The sequence below is a fragment of the Dama dama genome, chromosome 33 (genome assembly GCF_033118175.1).
Source record: "Dama dama isolate Ldn47 chromosome 33, ASM3311817v1, whole genome shotgun sequence".
Classification (NCBI taxonomy): Eukaryota; Metazoa; Chordata; class Mammalia; order Artiodactyla; family Cervidae; genus Dama; species Dama dama.
The window spans coordinates 60,359,975-60,380,208 of record NC_083713.1 but is presented as its reverse complement, the minus strand read 5'-3'; the positions used below and the strand labels follow the sequence as shown (position 1 = coordinate 60,380,208).

General features: G+C 38.9%; 1 protein-coding gene across 1 annotated transcript in view; it reads left to right on the top strand.

Moving 5' to 3' along the window:
- Window positions 1-2,599: 2,599 nt before the first annotated feature.
- HNMT (histamine N-methyltransferase) overlaps window positions 2,600-20,234 on the top strand; it is a 38,768-nt gene continuing 21,133 nt past the window's right edge. The window contains exons 1-3 of the mRNA XM_061135033.1: window positions 2,600-2,674; window positions 2,885-3,031; window positions 11,828-11,880. Of these exons, the coding sequence (XP_060991016.1) occupies window positions 2,895-3,031; window positions 11,828-11,880 (190 nt within the window). The 5' untranslated portion in view covers window positions 2,600-2,674; window positions 2,885-2,894. The remainder of the gene's footprint in view (window positions 2,675-2,884; window positions 3,032-11,827; window positions 11,881-20,234) is intronic.

Below are 20,234 nucleotides of genomic sequence, written 5' to 3'. Positions count from 1 at the left end.
AGTGTTGTCCAACAAGAAAAAGGTTGAAGAACCTCTGATTATGGAAAGCATCTTCAGAGTAAAATGATCAAGCACATTTTTAATCATTTAAAATAACTGAAAGCCTACTGTGAGCAGCACATGTCAGAGAGAGTAGTTGTGACACAGTTTCTATCTCTCTGAACTAGCAATCACATGGGAACCAGCCAGGGAAATGAGGCAAATACATTAATAAACCATGACACAAAGACAAATGCTATCAAAGTTACAAGAGGCTCAGAAATGAAGTACATGAGTGCTAATCCTTTTGAGGGAAATATGGAACGCTTCGTGAAAGTAGTAGCTTAAGAAGAATGGGAAAATTTTTAGTGGGTGGGGCAACAGAAGAAGCAGCACTTTGTTTACAGGGAGGATCTATTATGAAGAGAGGTCCAGGCAGGCAAATACAGAGACATACTCAGATAAGCAACACAGTTTGCAGGGATCCAATGGTGAGTCTCAAGAAAACAGAAACATAAATCTCAATGATTTGGAGGTGGGGGTGGGTCACAGAATGAGTCCTGGACTTGGGGATCAGTGAGGAGACAGACAGTAGATATCTGGGGGGAGAGGAGTGACTTTATCAAAACTGTGCTTTCAAAAACTGAATTCGGCAGTGACAATAAACTTGGCTAGGATCTGTGTGACTCCTAGTGAAGGAAAGCCAGTAAGAAAAATAGCACAATAGGTTAAAAAAAAAAAAAAAAAGGTGGGGGGAAATCTCAAACACCATGGAAGCAATGAGAATGGAGAGGAAATCCTTAGTGAGTTACATCTGTAAAGCAGGTTGTTGGGGAAGATGTGACAGTAAGTTAGACGGTGATGGCCTCAAGTGAGGTTTTAGTTAAAGGTAGTTTTCAGTAGAAAGATCTAGATTAAGGTTAATTTTTCTCAGCAGAATAGCACACAGTAAACTCTTATTAAATATTTGTTCAGTAGATGAATTACTTGAATGAATGATCTGGATTGAGGTCTAAATACAAGAGTGGAAAATGGTAATAGATGAATTAAAGCTTGTGGGAGTCAGTATGAAGAGGGTGAGGCTGGCTGCATAGAGATGGGAGTTAAGCAGTTACACGTATGGAGGGAGGCCTGGGAGCTAGATTATAGGTCTGCCTACTGATGCAGGAGATGCAGGAGACAGGGGTTCATTCCCTGGGTGGGGAAGAGCCCCTGGAGGAGGAAATGATAACCCACTCTTGGGTTGTCTAATACTCCTGTATTTTTGCCTGGAAAATTCCATGGACAGAGGAGCCTGGTACCAGGGTACAGTTCACGGTGTCAAAAAGAGTCAGACATGTGAGTTACTGAGCACCAGCACACAAGTACAGCCAGAGCCCAAGGGTCAAATCCAGGCCAGCACCTGATTTTGTGCAGCCCACGAGCTAAGAATTTGCATGGTTAAATGACCAGAAAAATGTCTGAGGAAAAGTAATATTTGGTGACAAGGGAAAATAAATATTAAACTCAATTTTCAGTGTCCATAAATAAAATACCTGCTTTTTTGTTGTTTTATCATTGCAGAAAGGACCAGCCTGCCCCTTAAGCAGTAATAACATGCTAACAGGACTTTATAAATATTATCTATATAAATCTCACTACAACCTATGAAACATAACTCATTCCCATTTTACTGATGAGCAAACTGAAGCTTGTATTTCAGTAAAGTTCCCACAGTTCATTCCAGACTTTCCATTCCCCTTGGATAAAAGCCCTGGCTCTAAGTAGCGAGACCATGAGGTGCTTATAAAAGAGGGTTGAGGAGTGTGCTGAATGCTTAGAGGGCAGCTTTGGAACAGAATCAGAAAAGGAGAATGGTTTAGGCAGACGCATTTCTAAGACACGTATATGAATTAATTTAATTCTCATAATTCTCCATGATTTGGACCGTATTATTATTAATATCCCATGTTGGTATAGGGGTGGCCTTCTTAAAGACCATTTCCTAGGTAAAAGGCTCAAACACTTTGAGTCTTTTGACAGGGGACACAACATGGCCTCCAAAGACTCATCCAACCCTAAAAGTCTAGGATCCCTTGTTCAGAAGTACTTGGGGGAAGGCTTCCAATGGATTGAAGGGCTCCAGGGCCCTGCATTCCTTCCCTGCAACTGGGTTCTCACACTCCTCATCCCCTCCTCCACCCTCATCCCCCAAACAGGCTTCTCAGACCTTTCAGTTAATCTGAGGTTGGCCGAAACGTTCACTTCGGGTTTTGGTATAACATTTTATGGAAAAACCTAAATGACCTTTATGGCCAACCCAAAAGCTCCGTTCCTGAATCACAACAACTAACCAGCATCTGAAGAAATGCCTCAGAGTTTAAAGTTTAAGTGTGCTGGGATGTGAAGGCAGGGACCTCTCCTAGAGAAAGCCTGGAGGCAGACGACAACCTTTTGTCAAAGATTCAGCAGCTGTCGATCTCTGGAAGAGAAGTAAAGCCTTGAACTGGCCTGTATCTCTTGTCCTTGTTGTTACCGCTTTGATGGCCACTTCCCCACTGGGAACTTACCCAAGGCAGCTGCTGCCAAAACAGGAAGTGATTTGAATGTTGTCTGCTTTTACAACATTCTGAACTTGAGTTTTAAAGCAAGGTTCAGCAGTGGATTTACTGCTCTGCGTTACCACCTCCTTTTCTTCTAAGATAACTGTGCCCAGGTGAAGTCTCAGGGACAAAGTCTTGTACAAATACTGACTTAGTATCAGCTTTTGCACACCCAGCCTTGCCAGCACTTTCAATTCAAAGCAGGCCTGTTGTGGGGTTTGTTTTTTTTTTTTGGCTAGAACCCGGTGGGGGTGAGGAGAGAAAGAAGGAACTAGGAAGGGAAAGGAAGGAAGTTAAACGTCCCTTCCCTCTCTGTCTCTCAGAAAACCAAAAATGGCATCTTCCATGAGGAGCCTGTTTACTGACCACAGCAGATACGTTGAGTCTTTCCGGAGGTTTCTCAGCAATTCCACGGAGCACCAGTGTATGCAGGAATTCATGGACAAGAAGCTGCCGGGCATAATAGCAAGGTAACAGCAACAGAAAATACAGGCCGTCTTTTGTGCAAGGGACAAGCCTGGGCGCGCTCTGTGCAGTGATAGATGGGTCATGCCCGGGCGGCAGGCTGGGCTGCGGGATAAGAGGAACTGATAGCCGCGCAGCTTGTCCCCGAGCGGCTCTGCGCCCCTTCCGCCGCGATTCGGTGAGCGGATCACTAGAAACATTCAAAGGCTCTGATTTGTGCGGATTTCAAGCTGTTCGGAGATAAGCGTTAACCCTTTGAAGGCACAAATTCATGTTCCTTTGGGAAAAGATAAGATCCAAATCTTTGAGATGAGATTTTTTTGGCCCTCCTCCAAATTTTATGTTTCAAAAAATCCCAGAGTCTGGTGTTCTTTGCATCAGAATCAAATAATTACCAAATACTGTTTACCCCTGGAGATTGAGTGGATGCCTCTCAATTCTTCTAACACCCATTTAAATTCATTTTCCTTATCCATTATCATAGTTACCACTCTCCAAAAGAAAAATTGTCTTTTTACTTTCAAGTTAATATTAACAATGTGGCCCTACCAAAGCATTTTTCCATTATCAGTGAAACTCACTAGTTCTTATCCTTCTGGCAGACTGCTTTTTTTTTTTGGTGATTAATGTGTTCAATTTGTGCCAGAGCTGATAAGCATTATGAGAGTAACAGATTCCACATGGTAAAGATAATCAAATCACCTATCTGGGGGCGGATTGCTGTAACCTGAAGCTGCTTCAGGAAATAATGATGGAAAACTGGGAAAAATGACTGTGGATCCAATTTGCAACAGCAAAGAAACCTGACATTTTAGTCTTTTGGTTGGATTTTTCTGTTATAGGCCTGAAATTCTTTCACCAGGGCAGTTAAATCTGCCTGACTAGAGAAGGCATCGTTGGATGTATAATATATGGAATTTTGTTTCCTTTTCTATCTTTTATTTGCCATGGTTCAGTTTTCAATTAAAAAAAAAAAAACTGATTGTTATATATTAATAAATAATAGGATAATAGGACTTGCCAGGTGGCACAGTGATAAAAAGTCCACCTGCCAATGCAGGAGATGCAGAAGACACAGGTTCGGTCCCTGTGTGGGGAAGATCCCCTGGAAGAGGAAATGGCTACCAACTCCAGTATTGTGAAAAAATCCATGGACAGAGGAGCCTGGTGGGCTACAGTCCACGGAGTTGTAAAATGTTGGACATGATTGAGTGACTGAGCACACACACAATAGGAAAATAAAGCAAAAATCAAAGCAGATAGAATATAAACAGTTTTTTATCCAAAAACAAATTATAGTTTCTTTGGGTCTTTTTGCTCATTTCCAAATTAAAGGTAATGAGTTGATTTCTGAGTTCTTTTGCAGTACTAAGCATCTGTGTTCTAGTCTGTGGTTATGCAGATCCATAGTTTACTTCAGCCATCAGTTTGGTTTGAAGACATACAATGGATACACAGAACATAATGAATGATGACCCCCTGTCCTGTCTTCAAGTGTATACAATCTAATTGGAATACTGAATGTGAAATCTGTGAACTACTAAATATTTTCAAAGGCGTAACTAAGTTTGCCTTATAGTGGTAATATCCAATTAGAAATCATCTGAATCATATTTTTTTAAAGTAATTTTTTTCTGAAGGTGATGTGAAATGAGATTTAGCTAAAGGACTTTCAAAACTACTACTTAAAGTTGTTTATCAGTTGTCAACGGGCAACATGTCTGCTTAATTTTTCATTTTTATTAAAGCAAGATGTGCTTATATTTTAAAATGTCAAATGATTCTGAAAAGTTTACAGTAACAACAACAAAAATAATAATGGTTTCCTACCCTAACCACTCCCATTCCTGATTCATGTTCTCTAGAGACAATGACTTTCAACATTCTGAAATCATTTTGTTATTTCTTATGGAATTTTCTTTCCTAATTCTAAGTACATGTTATTCTCTTTCTTAATTTTGATGTATTAAAAGTGCTAAATAAACATGCACATCTCTCTCCCCATTATATGTACATATATAGCATGTATATATATGTGTGTGTTTATACATGCATATATACCTTACATATGTTTAAATTTTTATTAGTTTATACCATATCATTTTGTCTGTACATATTATTCATAACTGAACAATGCATTTATACTATCATTTCATTCCATTTCATGCATAACTTTTTGTTTTTCCTAGAGTTACCTATTGATTTTAGTTTATATCCTTAGTTTTCTATGTACCTATCACTATTTATACCTCAAACAGAAATATTAATCTCTCCATATATTCCAACAGATCAAGTAATCTGTTAATTTTTCCTCATGGGAACATTGTTTCTGGACTTCTCTGTTCTTTTTTTTTCCAGTTTGGCTTGATTTGGTTTTGGCCTGATGAGGGAATTTATTTCACCTTATAGAAATTCTCTTCTCCTCTCTCCAGTACTAAATTCTCTGATTCCGAATTCCATGCTGTGTTTTTCTTGGTTTCTTTAATCTTTTTTCCCCCTGTTAATCCTTTAAGGGTTTTCTAAGAATGAGTGCACGGGAAGTAAATTTTTTGAGACTTTGTATGTTTAAAAATGCCTTCTCAAAAAAAATAAAAAATAAATAAAAAAATAAAAATGCCTTCTCTCTGCTCATCTTTGTTAGAGTTAGATAGTTAGGGTATAAAACTCTGCACTGAAAATGAATTTATACCAGAAATTTAAAGATATTTTTCCATGGTTTTATAACCACTAGAGGGCTTCCCTCATAGCTTAGTTGGTGAAGAATCTGCCTGCAATGCAGGAGACCCAGGTTCAATTCCTGGGTTGGGAAGATCCTCTGGAGAAAGAAATGGCAATCCACTCCAGTATTCTAGCCTGGAGAATCCCATGGATAAAGGAGCCTGGCAGGCCACAGTCCATGGGATAGCAAGAATTGGACACAACTTAGCGACTAAACCAGCACCATAGCCTCTAGTTACTACTGAGAAACCTAATGCTGTTCAAATTCTTCATCTTTAGCCTGCGACCTTTTGCTACTGTGTTTTGTTTCTGGTTCTTTGTAAGGATCTTCTATTATATCTAGTATTCTGGAATTTTAAGATAATAATTTATGGTGTGGGTATTTTTCACCCATTTTTGTGGGTAGTCCCTGTGACATTTCAATTAAGATTCAGATCCTTCAGTTCAGGGAAGTTTTGGTATTATTTAATCATTCCTCCCCTCTTTTTTTATCTTTCTGGAACTTTTACTCATCAAACAGAGGACCTCCTAAATCAATTCTCTAATTTTCTTATATTTCCAGTTTCTCCAAATTTTATCTTTCAGCCCTCTATTGTTTGGTATTGTGTTTTTAAATTCCAAGAATATTCCTTTTTTATAGCATCCTAGTCATCTTTCACAGATAGTCTACCTTCTTTTATCTATTATAAAATTTTCCTCTGCTTTCTGTGTGTTTCTCCTGAGTTCGCCTTTTCTGTTTCTTTTGGTCTCTCTGTCACTGCTTTCCTGGTAGCTCAGTCAGTAAAGGATCAGTCTGCAATGCTTGAGACCACCTGCAAAGTAGGAGACCCTGTTTTAATCCCTCTGTTGGGAAGATCCCATGGAGAAGGAAATGGCAACTCACTCCAATATTCTTGCTTGGGAAACCCCATGGACAGAGGAGCCTGGCGGGCTACAGTCCATGGGGTTGTAATGAGTTGGCCATGACTTAGTGACTAAACCAGCACCACCACCATGTTAGGGGAGCTCCCCAACTACCTGATAACCCTTGGTTGTCCATCCAGTTAAATAATGAGGCACTAAAAATTGGTTCAGATCCTCTTTGTATATGTACTGAAACAGTCTGTTGAGCAGCCGACTCATTGTAGTAATTAGATGTGGACTTAACTCTTGATGGAGGATCCTCAGATACCAATATAGATAAGCTTATCAGTGAGATGGGTTATTTCCTCAGGGAGGAATTATTCAATCACCTGTCTGGAGGTAGAGATCAGAGTGGGGTGGGCTATAGTATATAGCTATAAATAGTAGCTTATTGTTGTTGTCACATATAATGCACTTAGATCCTTGCTTGGAAAATAGCAAGTTTTCAATAATTCTTAGGTATCATCATACTATATGAAATGGAATAATAATAGTATCTAACTCACAGAGGTGTTTTAAGAAATCAAAGAGTTAATTCATTACTGATGGCCAATGAAAAGTGTGAAAGTGAAAATGTTAGTTGCTCAGTTGTGTCTGACTCTTTGCACTCCTATGGACTGTAGCCCACCAGGCTCCTCTGTCCATGGGATTCTCCAGGCAAGAAAGCTGGAGTGGGTTGCCATTTCCTTTTCCAGGGGATCCTCCAAACCCAGGGATCAAACCCAGTCTCCCACACTGCAGGCAGATTCTTAATCCTCTGAGTTAGTAGAGATGGCCAATCACTTCAGTTCAGTTCAGTTTGATTGCTTAATCATGTCTGACTCTTTGTGACCCCATGCACTGCAGCATGCCAGGCCTCCCGGTCCATCACCAACTCCCGAAGTTTATTCAAACGAGTCAGTGGTGCAATCCAACCATCTCATCCTCTGTCGTTCCCTTCTCCTCCCACCTTCAATCTTCCCCAGGGTCTTTTCAAATGAGTCAGTTCTTCCCAGCAGGTGGCCAAAGTGTTGGAGTTTCAGCTTCAGCATCAGTCCTTCCAATGAACACCCAGGATTGATTTCCTTTAGGATGGACTGGTTAGATCTCCTTGCTGTCCAAAGGACTCTTAAGAGTCTTCTCCAACACCACAGTTCAAAAGCACCAATTCTTCAGTGCTCTCCTTTCTTTACAGTCCAACTCTCACATCCATACATGACTGCTGGAAAAATAATAGCTTTGACTAGATGGACCTTTGTTGGCAAAGTAATGTCTCTGCTTTTTAATAAGCTAAATTTGTCATAGCTTTTCTTCCAAGGAGCAAGTGTCTTTTAATTTCATGGCTGCAGTCACCATCTGCAGTGATTTTGGAGCCCAAAAATATAAAGTCTGACACTGTTTCCACTGTTTCTCCATCTATTTGACATGAAGTGATGGGACCAGATGCCATGACTTTAGTTTCTGAATGCTGAGTTTTAAGCCGACTTTTTCACTCTCCTATTTCCATCAAGAAGCTCTTTGGTTCTTTGCGCTCTGCCATAAGGGTGGTGTCATCTGCATATCTGAGGTTACTGATATTTCTCCCGGCAATCTTGATTCCAGCTTGTGCTTCCTCCAGCCCAGCATTTCTCATGATGTACTCTGCATATAAGTTAAATAAGCAGGGTGACAATCTACAGCTTTGACTCACTCCTTTTGCAACATGGAAACAGTCTGTTGTTCCATGTCCAGTTCTTACTGTTGCTTCTTGACCTGCATACAGATTTCCCCACAGAGACTGAGACAGAACTTTGTTTGGGTGTCTTCTGAGGAGGTATGGGTCAGCAGGGGACTGCTGTGGGGGCAGGGGCTCTGGGTGCAGTAGACCTGGGTATGGCATAAGCCCTCTTGGAGGAGGTCACCATTAACCCATCATAGAGCCTCCAGAACTTACACAGGACTGAGGAAACAGACTCTGCAAGGGTATAAACGAAATCTTGTGCACACCAGGACCCAGGAGAAAGGAGCAGTGACCCCACAATAGATGGCCAATAGGCACATGTTAAGATGCCCAACATTACTAATTCTTAGAGAAATACAAATCAAAACCAAAATAAGGTACCGCCTGTCACTGATCAGAATGACCATCACTAAAAAGTCAACAAATAACAATTGCTGGAGAAGATGTGGAGAAAAGAGAATCCTGCTACACTGTTGGTAGGAATGTAAGCTTGTGCCCCCACTATAGAAAATAGTACGGAGGTTCCTCAGAAAGCTAGAAACAGAATTACCATATGAGTCCAGCAATCCCATTCCTGCGCATATATCCAGACAAAACTGTAATTTGAAATGATACGTGCACTTCTATGTTCAGAGAAGCACTATTCACAATAGCCAGGACATGGAAACAACCAAGTGTCCATCAAAGATGAATGACTAAAGAAGATGTGGTGTATATCCACAATGAAATACTACTCGGTCATAAAAATGACCAAAATAATGCCATTTGTAGTAACATGGATACAACTAGAGATTATATTAAGTGAAGTGAATCAAAAAGAGAAAAACAAATACCATATGAGATCTCTTATATGTGGAATTTAAAAAATGGCACAAGTGAATCTATCTATGAAATAGAAACAGAATCATGGCCATAGAGAACAGACTGCTCGCTGCCAAGGGGGAAGGGATTTTGGGTGGGAGGGAGCAGAAGGTTGGGGTTAGCAGATGTAAGCTTTTATATATAGAATTCATAAACAACAAGGTCATGTAGCACAGAGAACTATGCCTGATATTCTGTGATAAACAATAATGGGAAAGAATATAAAAAAGAATGTATATATCAATGTATAATTGAATCACTTTGCCCTATAACAGTAATTAACACAACACTGTAAGTCAACTGTATTTCAATAATAAAAATTTAGAAAAATGATTCGTATAAATTACTTAGCTGTGCTTAGAATAAGTTGGGTACTTGTCATGTGCAGACACATTTCTAAAGGAGTCACATAAATTATGTCACTTAATCCTCACAACTCTTTCAAAAAGCAGATACTATAATTATAACCCTATATGGTAGCAGGTATTATTATCCTATTTCTTAGTAATAAAGGTACAGAGAATAATTCATTCAAGGTAACATATTACTAAGCTACGATTTCAACCTATGGGCCTAGGTGCTCTGCTCTGTAACCTCACTATTCTTTCCGCAGATAGAAGCATCTTCAAGAATTAATCAAGTGCACAGAGAGGGATGGGTATACTAGTACTTATGATCATGAGTTGGAAGATAATTAGAACTGAGGAAGGCAACTCATTCACAGATGTCCTTGACTGTCTGCTTTCTAGTATTTTTAAGAACCCTGGTTGAATCTGTGTTCTTCCTATCTCTCCGGGCAGCCTCCTCACTTCAGCCAAAAACCAAGCTTGTTTAGCATCCTAAAACACAAACAAGCACCATGCTTTCAGTTCATGTTTCCCCTCCAGTCTCCTCTTTTTCCTTTTCACTCTTTCACCCTTTTTCAAAAATCTCTGTGTCTTCTTTCTCTTTATCGATTTCACTTTTAATCCCACTGCCATCTGACTGCAGCTCTCAACCTCCTTTAAAGCTGCTGTCATCAGATAGTCATATTGCCAAATTCAACAAAGAGTTGTCTTTTTTTTTTTTTTTTTTCATTTATTTTTATTAGTTGGAGGCTAATTACTTTGCAGTGTTGTAGTGGTTTTTGTCATACATTGACATGAATCAGCCATGGAGTTACACGTATTCCCCATCCCGATCCCCCCTCCCACCTCCCTCTCCACCCGATTCCTCTGGGTCTTCTCCGTGCACCAGGCCCGAGCACTTGTCTCATGCATCCCGCCTGGGCTGGTGATCTAGGGTGAAAGAGTTGTCTTTTTTATTGTTTAGTTGCACACTCTTATGCCTCTGACACTATCACTGGCTTTTTTCCTTCTCTAATTCTCCGATCACCTCTCTGAGCTCTGCCGTTTCGCTCTGTGTCTTTGTGCGTTCCCCATTATCCCATTACTTTTAAAACCTGGTACCGTGTCACGATCCCACTACTCTTCTCTTTTATTCTTGGGTCATAGAATCTATTCTCTTAGTTTTGACCATTACTCTATGATAATTCTCCAGAGTACGTCGTAGATCCCATCTCTCTTCTACCCAGCTTCAATATTGCATATTCAAATATCTGCTGCATTCAGGTTTATCAAAACCCTAAAAACACAAAACAAACAAAAAACTGACAAAACGTAAACTTGTCATAAAATTACATCCCCCAGCTTCTTTTGCGATACCACACTTCACCTGGTCATCCAAGTTGAAAACATGTGGCAGTCACTGTGCATCTCCTACTTTTTTCTGACCCATTATTTTTTTTTTTTAAATTTTACATCAGTCTGAAGAAAGTCCTACTATTGCATCCCAGTCCATCAAGTCCTCTCTATTCCTATACAGGGTCATATACTTGGCTTTTATTATCTCACAATTCAACTTGACAGAAAAGTAGTATCTTACTCATTTTTATATATCAGTGCCTAGGACAGGCACATAATAAATGTTTAATTAACATTTGTTTATTGAAAGGAAGTTAGCAAGAGGAAGGAAAGAAGGCAACTATCATAGAGATAGTATGAATCACCTTCGCCTTTCTGCCATCTACAATGAAAGAAGTGTGTGTCACTCAGTCATGTCTGACTCTTTGCAACCCCATGGACTGTAGACCACCAGGCTCCTCTGTCCATGGAGTTCTCCAGGCAAGAATATTGGAGTGGGTAGCCATTCCCTTCTCCAGGAGATCTTCCCAACCCAGGGATTGAACCCAGGTCTCTTGCATTGCAGGCGGATTCTTTATCATCTGAGCTACCAGGGAAGCCCATTTACAATGAATGGCTTATTATAATGACCAGACTCAAAAGTCACTTTTTCTGCTTTTATTCTCCAAATAGTCTTTAAACAAATGCTATTTCCTACCTCTGAGATGTTTATGGTGCTATTTTTAAAAGTCTCCCAGTTTAAGACTGTTAATGAGTGGGATCTTTACTTCCAAAGATTTATAAAGACAGCAATATAACCACTGAAATGATCGACACCTTTCATATTGGCCTAATTTTTGTTCTGTTCTTTTCATCTGTTCTCTTCAACTAGACTTGATAATCAGATTTTATAGACTTCCTGGCATGTTTTTCTTAAACTGCCTATTTTTTTTTTTCAGGATTGGAGACACAAAATCTGAAATTAAGATTCTAAGCATTGGCGGTGGTGCAGGTATGAACAATGCATTTTAAAATTTGGATTTCACTCCAGACATCATGAGCTTCCCTCATAGCTTAGTTGGTAAAGAATCTGCCTGCAAATGCAGGAGACCTGAGTTTGATTCCTGGGTTGGGAAGATCCCCTGGAGAAGTAAATGGCAACCCACTCCAGTATTCTTGCCTGGGTAGCAGGTTATAGTCCATGGGTTAGTGAGAGTCGGACATGACTCAGCAACTAAACCACCAGACATCATGCTGTTTGATGGCAATTTTGTTCATTCTTTAGAAAAGCGATTTTCCTTCACTTTTGGAAGAGATTAGTTTATTAAAACTAGTAAGAGCCATATCACTTCAACTAAGATTAATGTCCCCATATATTTATGGGGTCTAGGACATCAGATTTCATTATTATCTGTAATAGGGATAAGTATGATTTTATTTCCTTAAACATATAAAGAGCATGGAAAAACATAGAATAATTTTGAGGATGGCATTGAACCAAATGATTTAACTGTTCATAGTAAAGGACAATTTCAAAAGACATTCCTTAAACTTGTGCCACTTAAACGAGATCCATAGACTGGTTGGTGGTTTGTGGACTATTGCTGGTGCCTGAGGAGATAGGCATGCCCTGGAATGTAAATCAATGCACAGCTTCTTTCATTGAGAAAGCATCACGATGAAAAAAAATATGCTTAATGACACAGCTAATTTACCCTCTTGTGGCCCCACTCTTTGATTTGCCGTGGCCTAAACCATTCCTTTCCTCTGACTCAGGTCCACAGCTGCCCTCTAAGCATTCAGCACACTCCCCAACTCGCTTTCATAAGCAGTTCATGGTCTCACTACTTAGAACCAGTACTTTTATCCAAGGGGAAATGGGAAGTCTGGACAGGCAGATTAATGAGGGTGTAGTTTCTAACTCTGCCACAAGTGAACTGTGTGAACTTGGCTGAAACATAAGCTTCAGGTTGCCCATCAGTAAAATGGGGGCAACGAATTATGTCTCACAGATTGTAGTGAGATTTATACAGATAAGTTTATAAACTGCTTTTATAAGGTGCAGGTAGGTCTTTTCTACAAAATAAAATAAGAAAATTTATCTCCAGACTTTGCCACATATCAAACTCCTGAGTAGTGTTTGATTTAAAGTTGCTAGTTGTCTGAAAGTCTGAGTTAATATAATGATAATGTGTATAATATATAGTATATATAATGATATATATTAATATAATATATAGTCATATTATTTATAGTGTTATATAATATATTAATATATAATAATATAGAGTCATATATATTATTTATGTGTTGATATCCTTATTATTGTTTTCTTTTGAAACAATCATGGAGTAATGGTTAGTAAAGGTTGCCACTTGGTAACAAGTGAACACTACATTACCACTTGTCACATAGGGTTAAATAGTGATATCTTGAGTCTCTTAAGTGTAATTGTTCTAATCCTACATGAATGAGTTCAGTTGTGGCAACACAACACATCTTAACACAAAGATAACCAAGAGCCCTCTAATGGAATAGGATAGTTTTTTATGTCATCTTCTGCTCATTTTTCATAAAATACGCTGTGATGTAATGTAATAAGGACTGACTGTCAGAGGAGTTTTACTTTATTATCATCTTTCAGCAAGAAAACAGAAACCAACAAGGACAGGTAATGAAAGATACTGTCATGAATGATCTAATACATTGTGTTTAAGCTAAAATACTCTATTATTGCTTGTGATATTTTATGTCCTAAGGATTATAAGAGTGATGAATTGCTCAAAGAGTGTCCTATTAATTCATTTAACCAAGACAGTCATTTCCAGTGTGTTTTGCATATGAATTTAAGGCAACCACAGGCAATGAGACTATCATTTGATAGTGTCACTTATGCTTGGACAAGAAGAGAAGCCCTACAAGGAAAAGTAATTAAAAACAGTCTCTACCATGGCCAAGTTAATTGACCTTTTAATATAAAGTTAATTGAATTTCTAATGTAAATTTATCCAGATGCTTATAAGCTATCTAGAGAAAGGAACATTTGCCCCACACAGTGATTCCTTACATAAAGGTGCAAATAGGGGCTAATATAGAGAACTTTTTAAAACAGAGGGAGCAATGCTTGGTGTTCTTCTGACTGAACCTTAACATTGTATTAATAACAAGCTCTGCCTTGGGGGGAATATGGGTGCCCTTTAAGGTCACTCTTCATAAGAAACTGATCAAAAACAAGAATTGCAAGAGAAATTCAAGCTGTAAATACTTAGCCCTCACTGCTCAAGTAAGATATGAAATCAAAAGTGATACACTTAAAATCCCTAGGTCTAAGAGCCCTTGGCGTGAAAGAGCAGAAAGGTGTTTGAAGGGAAAGGACATCCCACTCAGTTAGTTTGAGTGTTTATATACCAACTGGGAGATACTTATCTAATAGTTTGTCATTGACTAAATGCAAGTACTGGGTGCACAGAAGAAACACACTTTATTATACAGTGAGGAACTTTCTGTCCTTGCCTTAGAGAAATGGTCTCCCTGCATGTTTTACAATCTACAGTGTTCCTGAGACTTTGCATTACCCTGTGGCTTATGTCGGAGAAGGCAATGGCAACCCACTCCAATACTCTTGCTCGGAAAATCCCATGGACGGAGGAGCCTGGTGGGCTGCAGTCCATGGGGTCACAAAGAGTCGAATATGACTGAGCGACTTCATTTTCACTTTTCACTTTCATGCATTGGAGAAGGAAATGGCAACCCACTCCAGTTTTCTTCCCTGGAGAATCTCAGGGACAGTGGAGCCTAGTGGGCTGCCGTCTATGGGGTCGCACAGAGTCGGACACGACTGACGCAGCTTAGCAGCAGCAGTGACTTACGTATCCTTAAAAATCCACTGCTGGACTCCAATCCCCAGCAGATCAGGTCATCGGCCCTGTCTTATCCCTTGTGTTCTGCTCCCACAATGCATATTACAGGGTTCTGCTCCAGTCTTAGCTTATGAGCCTCTCTGGTTTCACTTCCTAGATGTTTTCTTCTTGGATGCCTAGGCACCTCTAGATCATATTCTGCATATATTTGATGCAAATATTCTCTCTGCATTCATAATGGTGCTACCACTTCTTACCATCACAATGAAAAAAAAAAAATCTACCAAAAGAAACACACTAAAAACTTCCCTAAATCAGATTCCTGCATTTATATCACTTAATGTTCATGCTCTTTGGGGGCCTATTTGATTTTCTTCTCAGAACCATAAGTAGGGATGCTATGCACCCTTTCTGTCTTCCATCTCTTCTATTTGTTGTTGTTGTTGCTGAGTTGCTTCAGTTGTGTCTGATTCTTTGTAACCCTATGGACTGTAGCCTACCAGGCTCCTCTGTCCATAGGATTCTCCAGGCAAGAATACTGGATTGGGTTGCCATTCCCTTCTGCAGGGTATCTTCCTGACCCAGGGATTAAACTCACATCTCTTACATCTTCTGCATTGGCAAGCAGGTTCTTCACCAATAACTCTATTGGTATTTGGGTTGAGAGGGATTTCATAGTCTGAGGGAGAATGTAAGGATTTTTAAAAAAGATATTTGGCAATTCAGTTCAGAAACCAACCGATTATTAAGGCTCTGTGCAGTTCAAAAGAAAGGAAATTGATGGAAAATTTTCTGATGTTGCCCGTAACTGATCTACCACATCAATTAAATACAATTGATAAGCTGCATTATTATTCATAGATTATATGTTTAATGTTAGGAGAATGTTTGAAATATATACTATGGGTATTCAAAGAAAGAAAAAGAGGAAACCAGGAGAAAAAAAAAATCACATGCAGAAATACAGACCATGTAGTTTTTACAGAGGCCAAATGGTGGGGGTGGTGGTTTAGTCGCTAAATCGTGCCCAACTCTGGAGACCCCATGGACTGTAGCCTGCCAGGCTCGTCTGTCCATGGGATTCTCCAGGCAAGAATACTGGAGTGGGTTGCCTTTTTTTGCTCCAGGGGATCTTCCCGTCCCAGGAATAGAACCTGGGTCTCCTGCATTGCAGGCATATTCTTACTAATTGAGCTATGAGTAGCTCAATTACTCAATTACTCATAGCTCTGGAAGCCCAGAGGCAAAATAGGGTAAAGTTGTAAATGTGCATGAGTTTGTATGTTTTAATGAAATAATGTGAGTAATGGGAATGCTTTATTTGAGGTATCAGAGCATTTGTATCATGCTGATTTCAACAACTGTTTTTAGATATTGAGAGCAACCACATTGTATTCTAAACCTTACAGAATATGCTTTTTGGTCCATTGTCAACATTGATGCTTCCTAAAATTAAACTACCCAATGGAGCTTCTTTATTATTCAACTTTTAATGAGTACTGTCTTTATGTTTGATGGTACATAGAGAAAAAGAAACCCATATTCTTTTTGGTGAGGGAGAGTGCTATTAATTTGCAGTGCACACACTTATGCCTGGAAAAATGTTCCAGAAAGCAGTAATGGGCAATGTGTTCTCCTTGCTCTGGGCTCTGCTAAAAGGAGAATCATTTTATCTGTTGCATTGTTCAATTCTTATGTTCAAATGCCAGAAAATTTTATAAGGTTTAAACAGGACTATAACTTAAAAAATCTCATGTATCCAGCTTTCTACTTCTTTTTATCAGCCTATTATGTACCAAATGGAGAAGGAAATGGCAACCCACTCCAGTATGCTTGCCTGGAGAATCCCATGGACAGAAGAACCTGGTGGGCTACAGTCCACGGGGTCGCAAAGAGTCGGACATGACTGAGCGACTTAACTAACTAATTAACTATGTACCAAATCAGCTGTCATACCTTATATAATAGTGTATATATTTATAAAAAATTGTTCAATCCACTGAAGCAACTCACATATAAATACAGGTGGTATGGACCCTCTTATATAATTTTTCTGATAATAATTATGCTGACATGTTTAGAGGGGTTAGGTTTTCTTGTTCTATGACATATAAACATCAACATTAAGACAGAGATTAAAATATAGAAGAGAATTTAGAGATCATCAAACCCTCATTCTACAGACTAAAAACCTGAGAACAATCAAGAAAGAATAAAACCTAGGTCTCTTAACTAAAAAAACAAAAGTCTGACAAACTATACTAAACAGATATAAAAGTTAATTATTGACTTGGCAAAAGAGAGACTGAGTATTTAGTAAGGACCAGCTTTCTGGAAATCTAATTTTATCATATTTTTAATCTTGTTTTCTTTTGTCAACGACATGTTAAGGTGACCCTGAAGTTTAATTTTCTAAGCTAGGTGAATAGAAGTAGAAATGAATGTAATTAAGGCAAGAACTGGAAACGTTGGTATATCCAGTTTAGAATCAGAAGCTGGCAGGAAGCGCAGGTTAATGTTTCCAGTGGCCTCAGGAAAGCCGACAGTGTACATCAGCGACTAAGGAGTGATTGAGCAAATACAAGGAAGTGGAGGATTTGTTTGCCTGAAAAAAAAAAAGAAGAATTTGAATACGTTTGTTTTTAAGCAAACCACAGAATATTTGGCCCTAAAGAGCCAGTGGTTGAAAGAAAGTTTTTTGGTGTTGTTCAGTATTAGAGTTTATAAATGACCAAGATAGGTACTTTCACTTCTGAAAGCATGTATCTTTGGATTCAAAGAGCTACCTGTCATGTTAGGAGTATTAGTTTAGGCTGGAGAAATACTTTTCACATATGCTATTCAAGGGACTCAGGCATTGACATCTTGGGTATTTAGGCTATTAAAGGTGCTTTCAGTCCAGTAAACTTGTGATCTTACGAGTAACCGTCTAGAAAGAGTGGTGTGGCACTACTTTTGTTTATACTAAAGAAGTGAAATTCAAATAGAACTTCTAGACATGCAGATTATTTTTAGTCTGGATTTGAACAGCTTTATAACTTGACCTGAGTAAGAACTGTTTCACTTATGCACAGCACTTCCTTCACAACCAGAAGGATATGGACCCGGGCTCTAGTTAATCACTAACCTGTAGGATTTAGGGCTGTCTACTTCAGATAATTTGGGGCCTCAGATGTAAAGTATTCTTAACGGTATTCATAACTATGCCATTTTAAAATAAACTATCCTCCACGTGTAAATTTACCAAAATAGTTTACCTCATTGTATTGTATTTAAAACTTTGAGTGAAGTATTGTTAAATACAGGTATGCTACAGAATTGAGAGGCATGAACATAATACTATAATATTGGCACCACTGTCATTAAAACCAAAGTAAACAAGATTGTTTTGGCTAATTCAATAAGGCCTGAAGCAGGAAAACAGGGATTAATGAGCAGAGTGAAGACAAAAGTATCATTATCTGCAGATTAAATGACTGTATCCTTAGAAAAGCAAATAAACTCAGTTGTGCAGCCTTACAATTAATAAGAATGCACAATAAGAATGTAGTAATGGCCTGATACAGGTAAAACAGGAAGAAAGCAATATGGTAGATCTGCATTTCTTTCTGCCAGCATTTGAATGTTCATTTACAGGTTGGCTATTTATAATGTACTTAGAAAGTTCATGGCATGTGGCTCTCGGTAATTTTGCTGAGGGACAGATTTGTATCTTCCCCGTTCTCATGCCAGTTTAGGACGTATTCTCTTAGTGGGTGAATGTGCTTCTACTTGACATACACTATTGAATAAAACTTTGTGATTTAATACACAAAGTCATATAACCCTGGTATAGGTTGTCAATTTCCATCCTCATTTCCATCCTAATCATATATGCCACAGGGAGGTTGGGGTGGGGGAGCGGTCCTAGAGATTGGGGGTCAAAACCCAGGGTCTTCTGAGGCTTTGTCTGTATTAACAATAGTAAACTGATAGAAATGGGGGAAAATATTGGATTAGTAAGTTGCTGCTGCTAAGTCACTTCAGTCATGTCCGTCTCTCCAAAGATCAAGTTTCTCATTTTAACCATTAATTCTGGTTCTTGGTATGAATATGCGAAAAGAGAAAAGATTTTTGCACAATAATTCATGGTTCATTGTCAAATGCCTCATAATAGCAAAAAGTTGAAAACTAAGTGTAACTAACTATATACCTTTTAAACATCACAATATTGTAAGTATAGAGTAGCAAATATTTTTGTATTAAAAAGTGTAAATTGAAAGGTAAGGCAAAATTTAGTCTTTTTTCAAGTTATTTGTTGAATATCACTACACCTCAATGTTCAGAAGCCTTTGGGAGATTTTCTTTAAGTTTGTGTCTCAGAGAACATTTTGGTAGTAAGGCTTTACTTCTGCGTTGCAAAGCATTCAGGCGGTATTCTTCCTGGGCCAACAGCCAGAAGACACGAAAGCAAATGGCAATGCCCTTTTCCGCTCAGAATTTATATTTATAATCCCCTTCCTGAGACTTTCCAGCTATTTTAATATTCTACTCTCATCTTTCCATACCAACAGAACTGCCTCCAATCTGAGGCTCCCAGTGTAAAGGTGGGTGGAGAAAAGAGAGAGAGAGAGAGAGAGAGAGAGAGAGAGAGAATGGAGGAGGGAGAGTTGGGGGGTGGCACAAGAGAGAGACAGAAAGGGAGAGGAAAAAGAAAAAGACAAGAAAAGGGATCTCATCAATAATCTTTTATTTTTTGTACTGCAGCTCAAAAATCAAGTCTGATTTTGCTCTGGTTGCAAACTCATAGCTGAAATTATTTTTCATCACTAAGCAGAGAGTTATCTGGGCAATTTTTCTCTCTAGAGACAATTTGTGTGTGTGTGTGTGTGTGTGTGCCTGATATTCTGGTAGAGGGAAGACGGAAGATCGTAATCTTAATGCAACATGTAATAGAATAAATTTTTTCCTGCTGATAATCTAAAGAACTCATATATATTTTGATGTGAGAAATGAAGCTAGAGTAGATGGAAATCAAATGGCTGGAGATACCATGACTAGCATTTAATCCTCCATTTTCTTGACCTGGAGGATGTTTTTATTTGGGGCATAGCCTCAGGGTTCTCCAGCTGGGCTTTGTGCTTCGTTTAATGTAGCTCAGTCAGAAAGACAAGCCATCACGAATACATGATGAGTGCTCTTTCAAACTGTCTTTTTATTATGGAGCTGTCCATTTATAAAGGCACATCTTCATTTCCTTCTTTCCCGGCCTCCTCAGACTTCTCTTAAATGTCACCTTTCCCAGGAAGCTTACATGACCACCCAACTGAAAATCACAAACCCTCCCATCATGGCTTCCCCTTGCTCTTTTTTCCCTTGGTTTTAGGACTTACCACCATCCGTAAAGGTTGAATGTTTTGGTCTATTTTATTCATTGCTGTATCTCCAGTGATTAGAACCTAGCATTTATTAGGTGCTTAAAAGTATTTGTTGAATTAATGTATGGTAGCTTCAGATTTATTGAATT